The sequence below is a fragment of the Quercus suber genome, unplaced genomic scaffold (assembly GCF_002906115.3).
Source record: "Quercus suber isolate HL8 unplaced genomic scaffold, Cork oak 2.0 scaffold_246, whole genome shotgun sequence".
NCBI classification, from domain to species: domain Eukaryota; kingdom Viridiplantae; phylum Streptophyta; class Magnoliopsida; order Fagales; family Fagaceae; genus Quercus; species Quercus suber.
The window spans coordinates 876,937-893,289 of record NW_027069702.1 but is presented as its reverse complement, the minus strand read 5'-3'; the positions used below and the strand labels follow the sequence as shown (position 1 = coordinate 893,289).

Here is a 16,353-nt window from a genome sequence, read left to right as displayed (position 1 = left end):
TAATTAAGGATTGCACAACCAGGCTTTCATGTGTTTAATTTATTCTTTGTAACTAGCGGTGAAACCAAGCGATGCTCTGATATTAAAGTATCATTAGAGAAAGTTCCATAGGTTTTGAAATGGATTTAAAAAAGCATACAAGGATCAACTTGAGGCCTGTAATTTTGGAGGGACAAAGACCTTAAAAATTGTTGGAAAACGTAACTATTGAAACCAGCCTCTGCTGGGAAAATTGAGGCTATGGAATGATCCAGAGTTGTTTCATAAATTTCAGAACCGTTTGATGGAGACCTGACTGGTGGGAAGCATGACGCTATGGAATCAAAGACTCGTGGACGAGCTTCGTTAGATTCAGAACTACCACTACCATCAATCTCAGTCTCAGACACGGTGGGTGGGAAGAGTGATGGGATGGAAATTTGAATTGTTGGTGGTCCAATAGATGATGGAAAGACGTGCGAAAATGAGGTTGAGGTAATGGTAGGATTTGGAATTATTATTTCATCTGTTTGAGACCTGGCTGGTGGGAAGATTGACACTATGGAATTGGCATTATGATGAGAGAAGTTTGGAGGTATTTGGTTGTATTCTGAACTAACATCAGTGTCCGACTTGTTGGCTGGGAAGGGTGAATTATGATGAGAGAAGTTTGGAGGTATTTCGTTGTATTCTGAACTAGCATCAGTGTCCGACTTGTCGGGTGGGAAGAGTGATGCAATGGAAGGCTGCTCAGGGAAGTCTGGATTTGTTCCATTCCTGCCAGACTCCATCTTGGCTGATCCTGATGGGGAAATCACCACCCTGCTAGTAATTCTTCACCACAACAACTCAGATCGGAACCCAAAATCACTGCCAACACCACCGAAAATCAGATCGGAACACCGTGACCCACAACCCAATACTTGATCTGAAAGGGGAGAGAGAGCGTGAGAGGTCTGAGTGAGAGAGTAGGAGAATAAAAATAATAATAAAACCCTTTAGCTTAGAGCATTCACCTTAGCTGTTTCATAAAGATGGGGAAATCAACACCCTACTAGTAATTCTTCACCACAACAACTCAGATCGGAAACCAAAATCACCGCCAACACCACCGAAATCAGATCGGAACACCGTGACCCACAACCCAATACTTGATCTGAAATGAGAGAGAGAGCGTGAGATGCCTGAGTGAGAGGGAAGGAGGATAAAAATAATAATAGAATCCTTTAGCTGAGAGCATTTCTAGCCGCCTGTGTGAATAGTTACTTATACCCCCACTTCGGCTTTAAGAGGGGACCGGCTTGTGTTCAGTAAAAATTTTTATTATACATGTTAGATCTCGAACACATGTCTATTCTTGGACACGTGTCCAAATTCTGCCGTATCTAATAAAAATTTTCAGAGCCTCTTTAATATATTAGCTAAATCTATATTTTGGATAGTAGGCTCAAAAAATTAGCTCCAATCGATTTTCTATATGCAAAACTTTTCAAACTTTTTTTGAAGTTGCTATAGTCATTCGCTTGATCAAAAGAACATTGTAGCAACTTTAAATGAATTTTTCTACTTAAAAAATTCATATATCTCAATAAATAAATAAAAAATTATTTCTCTCTCCTTTTACAGCTACAAACACAACAATCTTTCTTTCAAACATATCTAAACTCAAGCATAATCATATTATCAAAATACAAACTCAAAAATGCAATTTTAAAATTAATCAAATATCATAACCAAAAAAAAAAAAAAAGACAAAAGCCATTTGACCCATATGGACTACGTTGGAAACGAAGATGGACAACAGCACAGTGACCCATCTCTCTTGTTCTTTCTCTCTATACCTCTTTTCTTTCTTTTCTTATCACAGAGAGAGCTAGTGAATGTTCTGGAATCAAGTAAAAAAGAGAGAGCTAGAGAAAGAAAGAGAGAATACGAGCTGAATTCGCTAGAATGTTCTTGAAAGAGGGAGAAAAATAAAATAAAAGAAGGGGGGAGATAGAGATAGGACCATGGTTTTAAAAACCGAACCGGTTATCGAACCGTTTTTTAAAAAAATTTCGGTTCAACCCCGGTTTTTGACCGGTTTTTTGGTTTTTGACCGGTTTTAGGGGTTTTAACCAGACCGGACTAGCTCCCAATTCTCGATTGAACCGGTCGGACCTGCTAGTCCGATCTGGTTTTTAAAACAGTGGATAGGACATTGGACACGTATGGATGAAAATTAAATGAAAGAAATAAAAAATAAAAAATCCTAATTGAGGAATGCTACCGTAATATTTTTCACAACATTTTTACAATAAATTTTAAGTAACAAAAGAAAATAACAAATTTTCGATTAAAATACAATCCCATATTAGAAGTACATCAAGCATTTGAACAAGCTAATTCAGATATCCTGGCTACACAATTGCCATACAACATTAACAGACGACGAATAACGAAGCTAACCACATATTTTCTTTTAAAGAAATGTAGCAAATGACAGCATCTTCAAGTCCATGCATTTGAAAGCAGCTTGCAACACACTTCCACACGGGCTGCCAATCCAGTGTCATCTCTATTCCACAGCATTTGACATATCTTCCGGTTCTTTCAGTCTTCAGCAAATTAACAAGCAATAGGGTAAAGAATTAATAAATTGTGGGATATATATATATATATATATACACTCAAATTATTTAGGAATCGCCTAGTGATATCAAGTTATCCTGAAATTGCTAGAATCACAATTGAAAGTGGTTTGGAAAATTGGACACCAAGAAGAATATCAGACATAATCAATTGCATGAACAAATACAATGCTCGGTAAAATATGTATTCTCTTGAAATGATTTTACCAATTTCTCTACTACATGAGGAAAATAAATGCGGATAAAAAGCTAAATGTAAGGAAAACCATGATGGAAACATACCTCTTCTTTAGGAGGTTATAGTGGCGTTCATTGTTAAAGTGGACTTGTTTGGAGCTGTGAAAGTTAGGTGTTCTGAAATTTGGACAGTCTCGAACATGCAAATGTTCCAGAAAAGGGAACTCTAAGGAAGAATTTCCATCATAGAAATTAACAAGAAGTGCTAGATTTTGCAGTGCTAAGGTCTTTAGTCAAGGTAATGTAATTTTATCCAAAGTAATTCCACCATCTTTCTGAATAATTTCATCCAAGTCAGAGCAATCCTCTACCCAAAGCTCTTCCAATTGCAAAAGACCTTGAGACATGGAGGGTGAGAAGAGAAATTTCAATTTGTTGCATTTAATGACAATCACAGTTTTGACATTTCTGAAATCTGCAAGCTGACAAGGGCCTTTCCATATGCTTGCCAATTGAGAAAGATTGTCCAATCTGAGTTCTTTTAACCTTTCCAAGTAACGTTTTTTTTTTTTTTTTTTTCTCTCTCTTTGGAATTGCTCTCCATTGGTTTTTCACTTAGTACCAAATTTGGATGTCATTTCCTTTTTTGATAAGTAAAGACAAAGGTAAACTATCAGAAGTGTCATTACAGATTTGGTACTTGTGGTTGTAAATTGATAAATTTGGGGTCTAAACGGGTCCCTTCAATATGCATTTTCCAGATGGCTATTATATTTATTCTTGGTCACACTCAGTTCCATTATGATTGAGGAATTGAAATATGTAGGGGAAAAGAATAAATGATCAAGTCATGGTAAACCCCAAAATATCTGGTAAAGAATTGTAAGTGTGACCAATCAACATTGTATCTCTAGACACTACGAGAAAACATGAACAAATTATCGACAACAATGAAATCACATTGTGCACTCAGAACACTAATCATATGAGTCTTCCCCCTCGATACTCTTACTCTAAAAGAGGGCTCTCAATGGGAAAAGCCACCCAATCATTAGACATAATGAGATCTATGGTTTTGTGTAACATTCAAGAGTGAAGAAGATGCTAACCTTACTATATAGGCAAATACCCACCCATCATGTGTCACTGATCAAGGCTCCCATACTCTCCCTCATATAAGAAGAAGGACCAAGTCCAAGAAACCTAGGTGCACCAAGCCCACAAATAAATATGGCTACAAACAGTAATTGAGCTCCAAAATCTACCAATTGAGCTTCTTCCAACCCTAATAGTCATTTTCACTTTCCTTTTTTCTTTTCTCTTCTAATGAAACAGATATAGCAACCTAACACTTGAACATTACCACACCCTAGTGTCCACATGATAGTATATCACTCAGCATTTCCAAAAGATCTCACTTTCCAAAAGTTCTCACATATAAACTCTAATTTTCTGTAGAATCTCACATCTAAACATTGTTACCATATTAGAAGGAAATAACAAATTTTCGATTAAAATACAATCCCATATTAGAAGTACATCAAGCATTTGAACAAGCTAATTCAGATATCCTGGCTACACAATTGCCATACAACATTAACAGACGATAAATAACGAAGCTAACCACATATTTTCTTTGAAAGAAATGTAGCTCCTTAAGAATCCAAATGACAGCCTCTTCAAGTCCATGCATTTGAAAGCGGCTTGCAGCACACTTCTACACGGGCTGCCAATCCAGTATCATCTCTATTCCACAGCATTTGACATATCTTCCGGTTCTTTCAGTCTTCAGCAAATTAACAAGCAATAGGGTAAAGAATTAATAAATTGTGGGATATATATATACTCAAATTATTTAGGAATCGCCTAGTGATATCACGTTTTCCTGAAATTGCTAGAATCACTATTGAAAGTGGTTTGGAAAATTGGACACCAAGAAGAATGTCAGACATAATCAATCGCATGAACAAATTAAATGCTCGATAAAATATGTATTCTCTTGAAATGATTTTACCAATTTCTCTACTACATGAGGAAAATAAATGCGGATAAAAAGCTGAATGTAAGGAAAACCATGATGGAAACATACCTCTTCTTTAGGAGGTTATAGTGGCGTTCATTGTTAAAGTGGACTTGTTTGGAGCTGTGAAAGTTAGATGTTCTGAAATTTGGACAGTCTCGAACATGCAAATGTTCCAGAAAAGGGCACTCCAAGGAAGAATTTCCATCATAGAAATAAACAAGAAGTGCTAGATTTTGCAGTGCTAAGGTCTTTAGTCGAGGTAATGTAATTTTATCCAAAGTAATTCCACCATCTTTCTGAATAATTTCATCCAAGTCAGAGCAATCCTCTACCCAAAGCTCTTCCAATTGCAAAAGACCTTGAGACATGGAGGGTGAGAAGAGAAATTTCAATTTGTTGCATTTAATGACAATCACAGTTTTGACATTTCTGAAATCTGCAAGCTGACAAGGGCCTTTCCATATGCTTGCCAATTGAGAAAGATTGTCCAATCTGAGTTCTTTTAACCTTTCCAAGTAACAACGTCCTTCCTCTAATCCTTCAAATCCAAACACCTCCGTAATAGAATTCCCAGTTACCTTCAGTATTTCCAGATTATTCAACCTCTGTATCATGTTTGAATGCAGAAGTGAGTTCTCCAGGTAACTACACTATTGCACCTCCAAGAATTTAAGTTTTTCAAAAGACCCAGGCGATAGTTGACCAACACACATCTCTTTCACAGATTCCATATTGTGAATGTGTAATTCCTGCAAATTTTCAAACACTGGAGTGTTTGGGATACCCTCTGCTGCTAAGGGTATTAAACATTGTTCACTACAGCTTTGTTCAACATAGAGACACTTCAAACCAAACAACCACCCCTTATCATATTCAACAAGAATGTTTTTGAGATTCCAGCACCATGAATAGATAAGCATCTCTGCTTTCTCGGCCACAACCTTAACGAACCAATCTGGTAAGGTGCTCATTGTAGTGTCAATAAACAAGGTCCTTGTACGTACCCGTTTTAATATGGACAAGTTAGAATTCAATAGCCTGTTGAATAATGACCCATTTATACATATGTCAAACTTCTCCCACTTTGGACTAAAGTTCACATTACGGGGCAAGCAATTAACACCTTCTATGTCAATCTTCAAAACTGTTAGTTGAGGCAAGTTTATCAACTCTTCAAGGCTTGCATTCCTTTCTTCGTTGGTTCCCCCCACCCTGTTACCCCATTGGCAAAAGCTTCCTTGCAAGTATAACTCCTCCAACCCATGTAATCTTGATATTATGTTCGGCGAGATAGTTTGGATATAAGCACAAGATCTCATATCCAACATCCTTAACTCAGTCAATTCTGCTAATTCTTCTGGGAAGGTATTAACAAAAGATCTATTGAGGCTAAGTATTTCCAGCTTCTTGAGTCCTCCTAATATGGAAATATCTTTTGACTTACAACGATCCATATATAAGGTGCAAAGGTTCTCTAGGAGTCTAATTGATGGTGGAAGTGACAATACCGGCAACCCACTTATATCCAACACCTTAAGGGTATTAATTCTATTAAAAAATCCACTTGGGATTTCCCTCAAGTTTTTATTTTCCTGCAACAACAAGGCTTGGAGTTTAGGGCATACCGGCTCATCAGGAAGACTTTTGATATCATTGAACATAACTGAGACTGCGGTGTAGCTTTCAAAACGAGTGTCTCGCCGTGGCCACTCTTCTAAAGCAGAACCAGCTTGTGCCATAAAAAGCTCCTCATTTCCTGATGATGATATCAATTTAGCTGTATCAAGTACAACATCGTGCATTCTTACAAATGCATCCTCATCACACTCTAACAACAATCCTGAGTCTATGAGATTTTTGGTGAAGGTATCAGCATCTCCTCTTGCTTCATCCAATGTGTCAACATGATGAAACAAGCGCAGCCCCATCCCATACCTCGCCAAAACCTCCTTGCTGATATTGTGATCTTCTGGAAAGAGACAACACATCAAGAAGCACGCCTTGGCTTCCCGATCTTTCAAAAAATCATAGCTCAACTTAATGCATTCAGTAACTTTTTCCTCATGAAAAGGGTTTGGAGATACTGACCTTTTAAGTCGCCTCGCTGCCTTTTTCCATTCCTCCTCATCTTTGTCACCCAGCGCCCTCCCCACTGTTACCAGTGCCAAGGGAAGGCCCTGACATTCCCCTGCAACCTCGCGAGCTACAGCTTCAAATTCAGTGGAGTCAAAAACTGTGCCTGCTGTCTTTATGAATAGATCCCAAGAATCCTCCGGGGATAAGATATTGAGATGGATCCTATTTTCTTTGCATCCCATCGAATTGCAAACATGTTCTCGTCTCGTAGTCAGTAAGATCTTCGATTTGCAAGACTCAAGGTCGCTGCCAATTGGGATTCCAATGCTGGATAGATCAATCCATTCCCAGACATCATCCAAAATTACAAGGATTCTTTTATCTGCCATTATCTTTTCCCTCAGTTCTTTTGCTCTCCCTTCGTCACTCTTCTTTGTCAAAAGGAGTTCTAGACCGTCCGCAATGGAACTCTGAATTTTTTTGAGACTCACAGTCTGCGACACAGTGGCCATCACCACACGATGGAAGTGACCTTCAGTCATGACCTTTTCCACAACTTGTTTTACCATTGTGGTCTTGCCCACACCGCCCATTCCATGAACCCCGACGATGTTGGTGTTGTTGTTGTCATCTTTCAGAGCTTTCAAGATGTCTTCCACAGCATTTTTGGTGGATTCAAACGACATGAAATGACCGGCTGGTGCTGGTGCTGTAGGTTCCGAAATTGCAGGCAGAGAAACAATCTCAAAACTCTTCTTTTCTTCACAAATAACACCCATCTCTTTACCAATACTCACCGATTGCTTGCTCAACTTGTGGCGTGAAAGCCAATCAGGAGAACAGCAAGCACATGCGCATCTGTGGTTCCGGTTCGCTTGTACTTCATTGTCCAGAAGATTTTGAGCCTCAGTGGCTTTTTTATTGGCTCTCTGTAACCAGACTTGGACTTCATTTTTGATTCCTTCTCTATTTCTTTCTGCCTGCTCAACTGCATATTTGACGTCCGACACAACAGCGTTCAGTCTTTGCGCTTGATCTTTGAATTCGTTTATGTTTTTGGTGTAATGAAGGAAGTAATCAATCTCTTGCAGAACTGGACAACAAAAGCACTCTAGTGCATCCCTGCTGAAAGATGCAACATCCATGGTCGCTCAGAGGTTGCCTTTTTTTTTTTGATTCTTGCGTTGTTGTTAATGTTTAGATTTAGAAAGTGTACGAAGAAGAGGACACTACTGTTAAAGTAATCTGCCACAATGTACAGTCAACCCAACAGAGAAAAAAGAAGCCCATTGCAAAGAAAGGAATCTAGTTTTTTTTTTTTTTTTTCCTCTTTAATTTGGGTAATTTTGATTTGGTTAAATTTTGTTACACGCTCACTGATGCACACCCTCTATACACACTCTTTTGAAATCCTGATTTTAAAACACGAGTTACAATTGCCCATTACGTATGATTTGATTGGTTTAACTAGCATACATGTAGGTGGCATTTAACGGATACCTCAGGTCCTTTGCTCACCGCATGGTACTAAGTTTGTTTACCTAAGAAAGAAGATGGCTTGAGCTTGAAAAAGATTTCTGATTGGAATGTAGCTGCTGTGTTTCATTATGAATCATATTGGGAGTCTTTTGTGGCTTGGGTGGGTAAGTGTTTACTAAAAGGCAAATGCTATTAATCCATTTATTACAATTTCGCAAATTTGTTTATTCAAGATTTTATCTCATGGGGTCCAAGTGCAAAGTTCAATTGAAGTAAAAGTTTTATGGTTTTAAAGGTTAAGTACGAGTCTTTTAAGATTAAAATAAGTTTTTTATTTGGTTTTTTTATAATAATAGTTATGGACAATTTCCTAGTCAGGGGAAATCTGTAACTTATTTGACTCTTGCAACTTAAGATTATTTTTATAGTTTAATTGAATATAGAATTGATTATCAACCAAAAAAAAAAATTGAGTATAGAATTTACTAGGATATCCTAAATATATTAGGTTTCATTATCTTTGGATCCAAGTTTATTTTTTTTATTAGGTTGTAGTTTATTAGTCAAATTAGGAGGCCTAATACTACTATTACATATATTTGTGCTTAATGTATTCTTTTTCTTTTTCTTTTTTTCTTTTTTTATGAAATGCTTAATATGTTGAAAGGGGATGAAGTTGATAAAAACAAATATGGAAGTCTCTTTTTTTTTCTTTTTTTTTGAGAACCAAGATCGAAATTTTATTAATCAACAAATGACTCTGTACTGAATTACAAAAGAGCCACATTATCAGGGATGTCCTCTAATCAATATTGTGGTTCAACTAAACTTCTAACTTTTTTGATAGCTTATGAGCAAGCATTACCATTGTGTCTAATATAAATAAAACAATATAATCTTAGGGTCCGTTTGGTTGGAGGTGAAATAGGAATGATAGAAAATAGAGAAAAGTGGAGAGAAAACTAATTTTATGAGTGTTTGGCTATAGAGAATGGGAGGATGAAAAATTAGTGGATCCAGGTGTTTTCTCCCATGGCCCACCAAAATTGTATTTCCCAATTTTATGGAGAAAATAGAGGGGAGATGAATAGTTGTAATCAATAACAAAAGTACCTCTCCTCCTCCTCCTTTAACTAGAAGTGATTTTTTTTTTTGGGGCATGATTTTTCTTTTTTGATAAATTTGGGTGGTCACTTTTTGTTTGTTTGATATTTTTTGTTTTAATTGGGTATCATTTTTTAACAGGGACATAAATATATTTGTACAAACTCACTTTTCACATTTCTCCATTTTTCCACTCCCAACTAAGAGTAATTCTTAGATACTCCTGGAGTATAGAGAATAATGCTCCCTCCTCTCACATTCATGGTGGGGTCTGCTCATTAAATTCATGGTGGGGTCCACCATGAATGTGAGAGGAGGAAGCACCATTTCTTTGTATTCCGGAAGTACCTAAGAATTTTCCTCCAACCAAACACAAAGGACAGAAATTAAAATTTTTTTTATCCACCTATTTTTCTATCTCTTCACTTCTCAAAATATTGGGGCATGTTGGTCTTTGTGTTCTTTTTCTCCACTTTTTTCCCCTTTCTTTCTTCTTTTCTTTCTTACGGGTATTTTTTTTTTTTTTTTTATGGGATCTTTCTTACAGGTATTGTTCATAGCATTGTTCTCTTTTCAACCAATAATAATATATTTTCTATTTTGAACCCTAACCCTTCTTCCTAAAATGTTCTAAATCTAGTGAGTTTCAGTTAGCTCAACAGTAAAATCTCTAATAGTTGAATAAGAGATCTGGAATTCAATCCCCGCCTACATCAAAAACCGATTGATGTCTTAGTCTAATAATAAAGAATCTGGTCTCATCAGGAGTGGACGTTATAGGTTGAAACTCTTTTTAAAAAAAAGTTCTAAATCTAAAATCCACAAATCTTCCTAAATCTAAATTTACTGCTATTACCACAAGTACAAGTAGACAAATTTCCCAAATTATCCTACGTTAATTTGATATCAAAGCCAAAATCCTACCACAAGTTCTTCACTAAAATCTTCTAACAACTTGAGAAGCCTCATCAAAGGATCAAGAACACTCTGTGATCATTGGTGGTGGCGCCAGTGTAGTCTCATTGACATAGCCCAATAGATATTGACCACAGATGTAAGGGACCTATTAAGCTTCCCAACTAAAAATTTAACTCTGGTAAATTTGATAGTGATGACATGATGGAGGTTCACGATGGGTGAGGTAAAGGAAGAAGTTATTGTAGAAATGGAGGACATGGAGCTATTATACGCCATTGCAGGGACAAAGAGAAGTGAAAATAATAAGGATAGGAAAAAAATTGAAAGGAACACACCAACATTGCTTTGTAGAGCTCTACTACCATGTGAGGTTACAAGAGATGTTTGAAATATTCTCCATTCTCAAATATTCTACAATGGTATGTGATATATATGCCTCTCTGCCTCTCTTCTTCAAATTACATGCCTTTAATAGACCATAGACTTCATAAACCGCTACTACAATATATTTTACCAACAGTTTTTTAAAGCAAACTTGTCACATAGTGCTATGTAATACACCTTTTCTTAGACTTCGTTGAGTGATTCCAGTGATTAGTCCCATCTATCTCTTCCTTTGTACCAATCTTCATCGCTATCTCCTATTACGCTACTATAATTTTGTTGGCAGTTGTCACGATTGTAATTGAGATAAGGATCATATTCTTTCAAAAGGGTCTTGTGAGGCACTCACTTGGCAATCCTTAAATATAAATTTCTAGTGTGTTGGGTCCTTCCTGATATGAATTTCTTGTATTTAAAGATTTTACTGTTTTTGGTGTTTTCTGTTTGTTAACGTGTATAATATAGTGGGCTTTAGGCCCAGTTAGATTACTTGTATAGTACACATATTTACTTGTACTATACACATAATTACTTGTACTGCACACATATGCCTCCTATATAAAGGCATCTATGTACATTCTTTCATTAAGAAATACAATACTATTACATTCAGTATTTCTAACATGGTATCAGAACCACTGCTCTAATCCTTTGGTGTGCCGCTCTTAAGCAATCTTGTCTTCTTGGGTGTCATCTGCAGCCGTTGTTGTGAGCAGTAGCACTGCCTTCATCGTGACTTCAGTACATCAAAGACCACTGCCTTGCCACCACCATCGCTTCCGCTTCTCTGATCAGACCACAAATTGCACCATCGGAAAGTAATCTCTCTAATCTGCCAAACTGTGAAATATCGTCTTCATCGGACCTTCCACGCGCCTCCGAGCGCCACTAGAATTCTCGGCATTACTGACACGCGCCTCCACGTACCACAAATACTTGTCATGCGCCTCCACGCCGCCCCCCCCCCTCACATGCCCCCACGTGACAGAACTCAGTCCGTTGACGCCATCAGCTTCGCCACGTCAACCCTAATGACGTCATTAGTGCTTGCGCCAGCAACACGTCAGCACTCAGCAGCGATTACGTCATCACCGCTGACTGTTGACCGCATTGACTTTGACCGTTGACTTTTCTCCAGGTTGACTTTTTTAGTCCAGGTTCTCCTTATCCAGTTTTTCGCATAGATTTCATTTGTGTAGTCTGTTTTTGCATATTGTGTCTCTAAATGGATAAAAATAATATTTTTCTTCCTCGCCCCATCAATACTATATTGGAGGGGAATAAAAATTACTTATCTTAGTCTCAAGTTATGCGCAATTTTCTTAAGGGTCGCATGCTCTAGCATTATTGCACTGATGCAATCACTATTCTTGTCAAGGGGGCAAGTGAAGAAGATGCTGCCTTCCTCAATCGCATGATTGAATGGGATAGTCATAATCACATGATCCTTATATGGATTTGGAACACTTCCATTCCCTCCATCTCCAATCTGTTGGGCAGCTTTGATGATGCAAAATCAACATGGAATATGTTGGCCAAAAGATACTCCATTACTCACGGATCCATGAAATATCAGTTTGTGGTTGAATTACATCAACTTTGGCAAGAACCAGGGCAATCCATCAATGACTACTATGATTAACTTCGCTTCATCTGGGACCAAATTGACCTTTCTGATCCAACTTGGGCATGCTCAAAGGATGCTCAGCAATATGCTACCTTTAGAGATGAATTTCGTCTTTATGAATTTCTGATGTCACTTCACAAAGACTTTGAGCCCATTCGAGGTCAGCTTCTTAATCGCAATCCTCTTCCCTCTCTTGATACTGTTGTAAACGAGTTGGTTAAAGAAGAAACTCGTCTTGCAACCCTTTAAGCCCATAATAAGTTCAATGTTTTGGCTATTACTCCTTCTGCTCCTCTTGTAGAGCAACCTCAACAATTAGGTGATTTCTCTGGCTCTAGCAATCGTCGCAAGCAGACCAACAAAAAGTTCTGCAACTATTGCAAACGTCCGGCCACACCATTGAGACTTGTTACCGTCGCAACAAATCTACTATTGCTGTTACTAATACTGAGCATACTCCGTCGATGCCTCCCATTTCAGCTAAGTCCCAATCTTCTAGATCCACTATCAACCTCTCCCCCACTGAACTACAAGATATCATAACTCAGGCTATTCATATGGCTGGTAATGCATCTCTTTCTACTGCTTTCTCAGTTTTACCTGGTAAGTCTCAAATTTGGCTTTTTGATTCTGCTTGTTACCATCACATGACACCTCACTCGTCCTTATTCTCAAAACTTGACCCTGCATCACATCCTCTTAATATCCATATAGCTGATGGTTCCACCATGCATGGGAATAGTTTAGGGTTTGTTTCAACCTCCAACCTTTCTGTTTTTGGGGTTTTTCATGTACCTGACCTATCCTATAATTTGTGCTCTGTGAGACAATTAGCTGAACTAGGATATCGCCTTATTTTTTACTATTCTGGATGTACTGTGTAGGATCCTAGGATAGGGCAAGAGCTTGGGACCGGTCCTAGGGTTGGGCGTATGTTTCCCATGGACAATCTTTATCTTCTATCTGTTAGAACCTGTTTTTGTTGCTGTTGCAGCTGCTGTAGTTTCTTCCTTACCTTCTCTTGCACTTTGACATTCTCATCTTGATCATGCACCATCTTCTCGAGTACAACAGTTAGCTTCTAAGGGTCTGTTGGGTTCTGTGTCTAAAGACAATTTTGATTGTACTTCATGCTAGTTAGGAAAACAGCCAGCTTTACCTTTCAATAACAGTGAATCTATCTCTAATAGCATTTTTGAGTTAATTCATTCTGATATTTAGGGACCTTCTCCTATTACTAGTATTGGTGGATTTCGATATTTTGTTATTTTTATTGATTATTATTCTCGTTATAGTTGGATCTTTCCTATGAAATCTCATTATGAAATCTTACCAATATACAGTAACTTTGCAAAAATGGTTGAAACACAATTCTCCAAATGTATCAAAACTTTTCGATCTAATAATACTCTTGAATATACTCAATATGCTTTTCAAGCTCTATCACATTCCTATGGCACTGTACATCATCTAACCTAACCAGATACCTCTCAGCAAAATGGTCAAGTCGAAAGAAAATTTTGTCATATTCTTGACACTATTCATGCTCTTCTTCTTTCTGCCAAAGTTCCTGCCCTATTTTGGGGTGAAGTCACTCTTCATGCTATTTATACTATTAATTGCATTCCAAGCATTGTCATCCATAATCAGACTCCGTATGAGCGCCTTTTTGGGTCATCCCCTGACTATCATTACCTTTGCTCCTTCGGATCTGCTTGTTTTGTTCTTCTTCAGCCTCATAAGCACAACAAACTTAAGCATTGATCTAGACTTTGTTGTTTCCTTCGTTATGGCGAAACTCAAAAAGGGTATCAATGCTATGATCCTGTATCTCATCGTCTTTGTGTTTCTCGTACTATTGTCTTTTGGGAACACCGCCTGTTTGTTGAACTCTCTCACTTTCGTTCTTCCTTAATTAACTCCTCTGTTTTAGAAATCTCTCAAGATGAGTCTCCTGTTCCTTCTACAGATACTCTTGATCCTCCTTTAGACTTTTCTATCCAATCTCCAGATATTTTTGATGATTCAGCTAGACTGAACTGGTTGATGACAAGCTACTCCACCTTGAGCTTGGGTCCCCTGCTCCTTCTTCACCTGAAGATCTTCCACAAGACATTCCACCTTGCCACTCAACCTGGGTAAGATCCATTCCTGCACATTTACTTGACTATCATTGTTACATTGCCCTTGCTACACTCCATGAGCCTCAAACCTATCGTGAGGCCTCCACTAACCCTTTATGGCAGATTGCAATGAAAGAGGAAATTGATACATTAACCAAAAATCATACTTGGGATCTAGTTACTCTCCCTCCTAGATAGTCTGTGGTTGGCTGTAAGTGGATCTATAAGATCAAGACTCACTCTAATGGGTCCATTGAGCGCTATAAGGCTCGTCTTGTTGCAAAAGGTTTTACACAGAATATGAGATTGATTATGAAGAAACTTTTACTCCAGTTGCTCATATCTCATCTGTTTGTGTCCTCTTAGCTATTGCCGTTGCTAGTAAATAGGACCTTTTTTAGATGGATGTTAAAAATGCATTCCTTAATAGGGATTTGCATAAAGAAGTCTATATGCAACCTCCTCCTGATTTCTCTGTTGAAACAGACAAGGTTTGTCGCCTTCGACGTGCACTTTATGGTCTTAAACAAGCTCCACGAGCTTGGTTTGCAAAGTTGAGCTACACCATCTTTCGCTTAGGTTACACTGCCAGTCCTTATGATTCTGCCTTATTTCTTCTTTGCAATGATAAAGGCACCATTTTGCTTCTCCTATATGTGGATGATATGATCATAACTAGTAATGACTTCAGTGGCATTCAAGAACTCAAGGATTTTCTTAGTCAGCAGTTTGAGATGAAAGATCTTGGACATCTCAGCTATTTCTTGGGTTTTGAGATCACTCGTTCCACAAATGGTCTTTATATTACTCAAGCCAAGTATGCATCTGACCTCTTATCTTGAACTGGACTCATTGACAGCAAGACTGTTGACACTCCAGTTGAACTTAATGAGCATCTAACACCCTCGGGGAGGAAACCATTGTCTAATCCCTCTCTTTATAGACGATTGGTTGGTAGCCTAGTTTATCTCACAGTTACTCGTCTAGACATTTCCTATGTTGTTTATTAGGTGAGCCAGTATCTGTCTACTCCACGATCGACTCACTATGCTGCTGTTTTGTGCATTCTACGATACTTAAAGGACACTTTCTTCTATGGACTTTTCTACTCAGCTCAATCTCCTCTTGTACTCCTTGCATTCTCTGATACTGATTTGGTAGGAGATCCCACTGATCGCAGGTCCACTATAGGTTATTACTTTATTCTTAGTTCTTGTTTGATTTCTTGGCGAAGTAAGAAACAAACTTTTGTGGCCCGCTCCAGTACTGAAGCAAAATATCATGCCTTTGCTGATACCACATTTGAGCTTCTTTGGATACGATGGCTTCTTAAGGATTTATGTATGTCCACATCCTCTACTACTCCTCTTTATTGTGACAACCAGAGTGCTATTTATATTGCTTACAATGATGTCTTTCATGAACGGACTAAACACATCGAGATTGATTGTCATTTTATCCGTTATCATCTTGTCCATGGTGCTCTCAAGCTCTTCTCAGTTTCCTCCAAAGATCAACTTGCTGATATCTTTACTAAGTCACATCCTAAAGGATGCCTTCGTGATTTGGTTGACAACCTCAAGTTAGTCTCACATCCACATTGAGTTTGAGGGGGGGCTGTTAACGTGCATAATATAATGGAGTTTAGGCCCAGTTAGTTTACTTGTATAGTACACATATTTACTTGTACTGCACACATATGCCTCCTATATAAAGGCATTTATGTACATTCTTTCATCAAGAAATACAATACTATTACATTCAGTATTTCTAACACTGTTAGTACATCCAATGAACATGGTATATATTATGCTCGTGTAATACATTATTAAT

General features: G+C 37.9%; 1 protein-coding gene and 1 long non-coding RNA gene across 2 annotated transcripts; both read right to left on the bottom strand.

The window, feature by feature from the left end:
- Positions 1–93: 93 nt before the first annotated feature.
- Positions 94–1,285, bottom strand: LOC136070614 (uncharacterized). The gene is made up of 2 exons (XR_010631829.1): positions 996–1,285; positions 94–907 (listed from the first exon to the last, which is right to left on the bottom strand). It is a non-coding gene; the product is annotated as an uncharacterized LOC136070614 (long non-coding RNA).
- A 2,987-nt stretch (positions 1,286–4,272) lies between these two features.
- LOC112013955 (probable disease resistance protein At4g27220) lies at positions 4,273–8,053 on the bottom strand. The gene is given in 2 exon segments (XM_065780770.1): positions 4,273–4,572; positions 4,876–8,053. Coding segments are annotated over 2 exon segments (3,195 nt in total). The 5' UTR covers positions 8,031–8,053; the 3' UTR covers positions 4,273–4,532.
- Between the last annotated feature and the right edge of the window lie 8,300 nt (positions 8,054–16,353).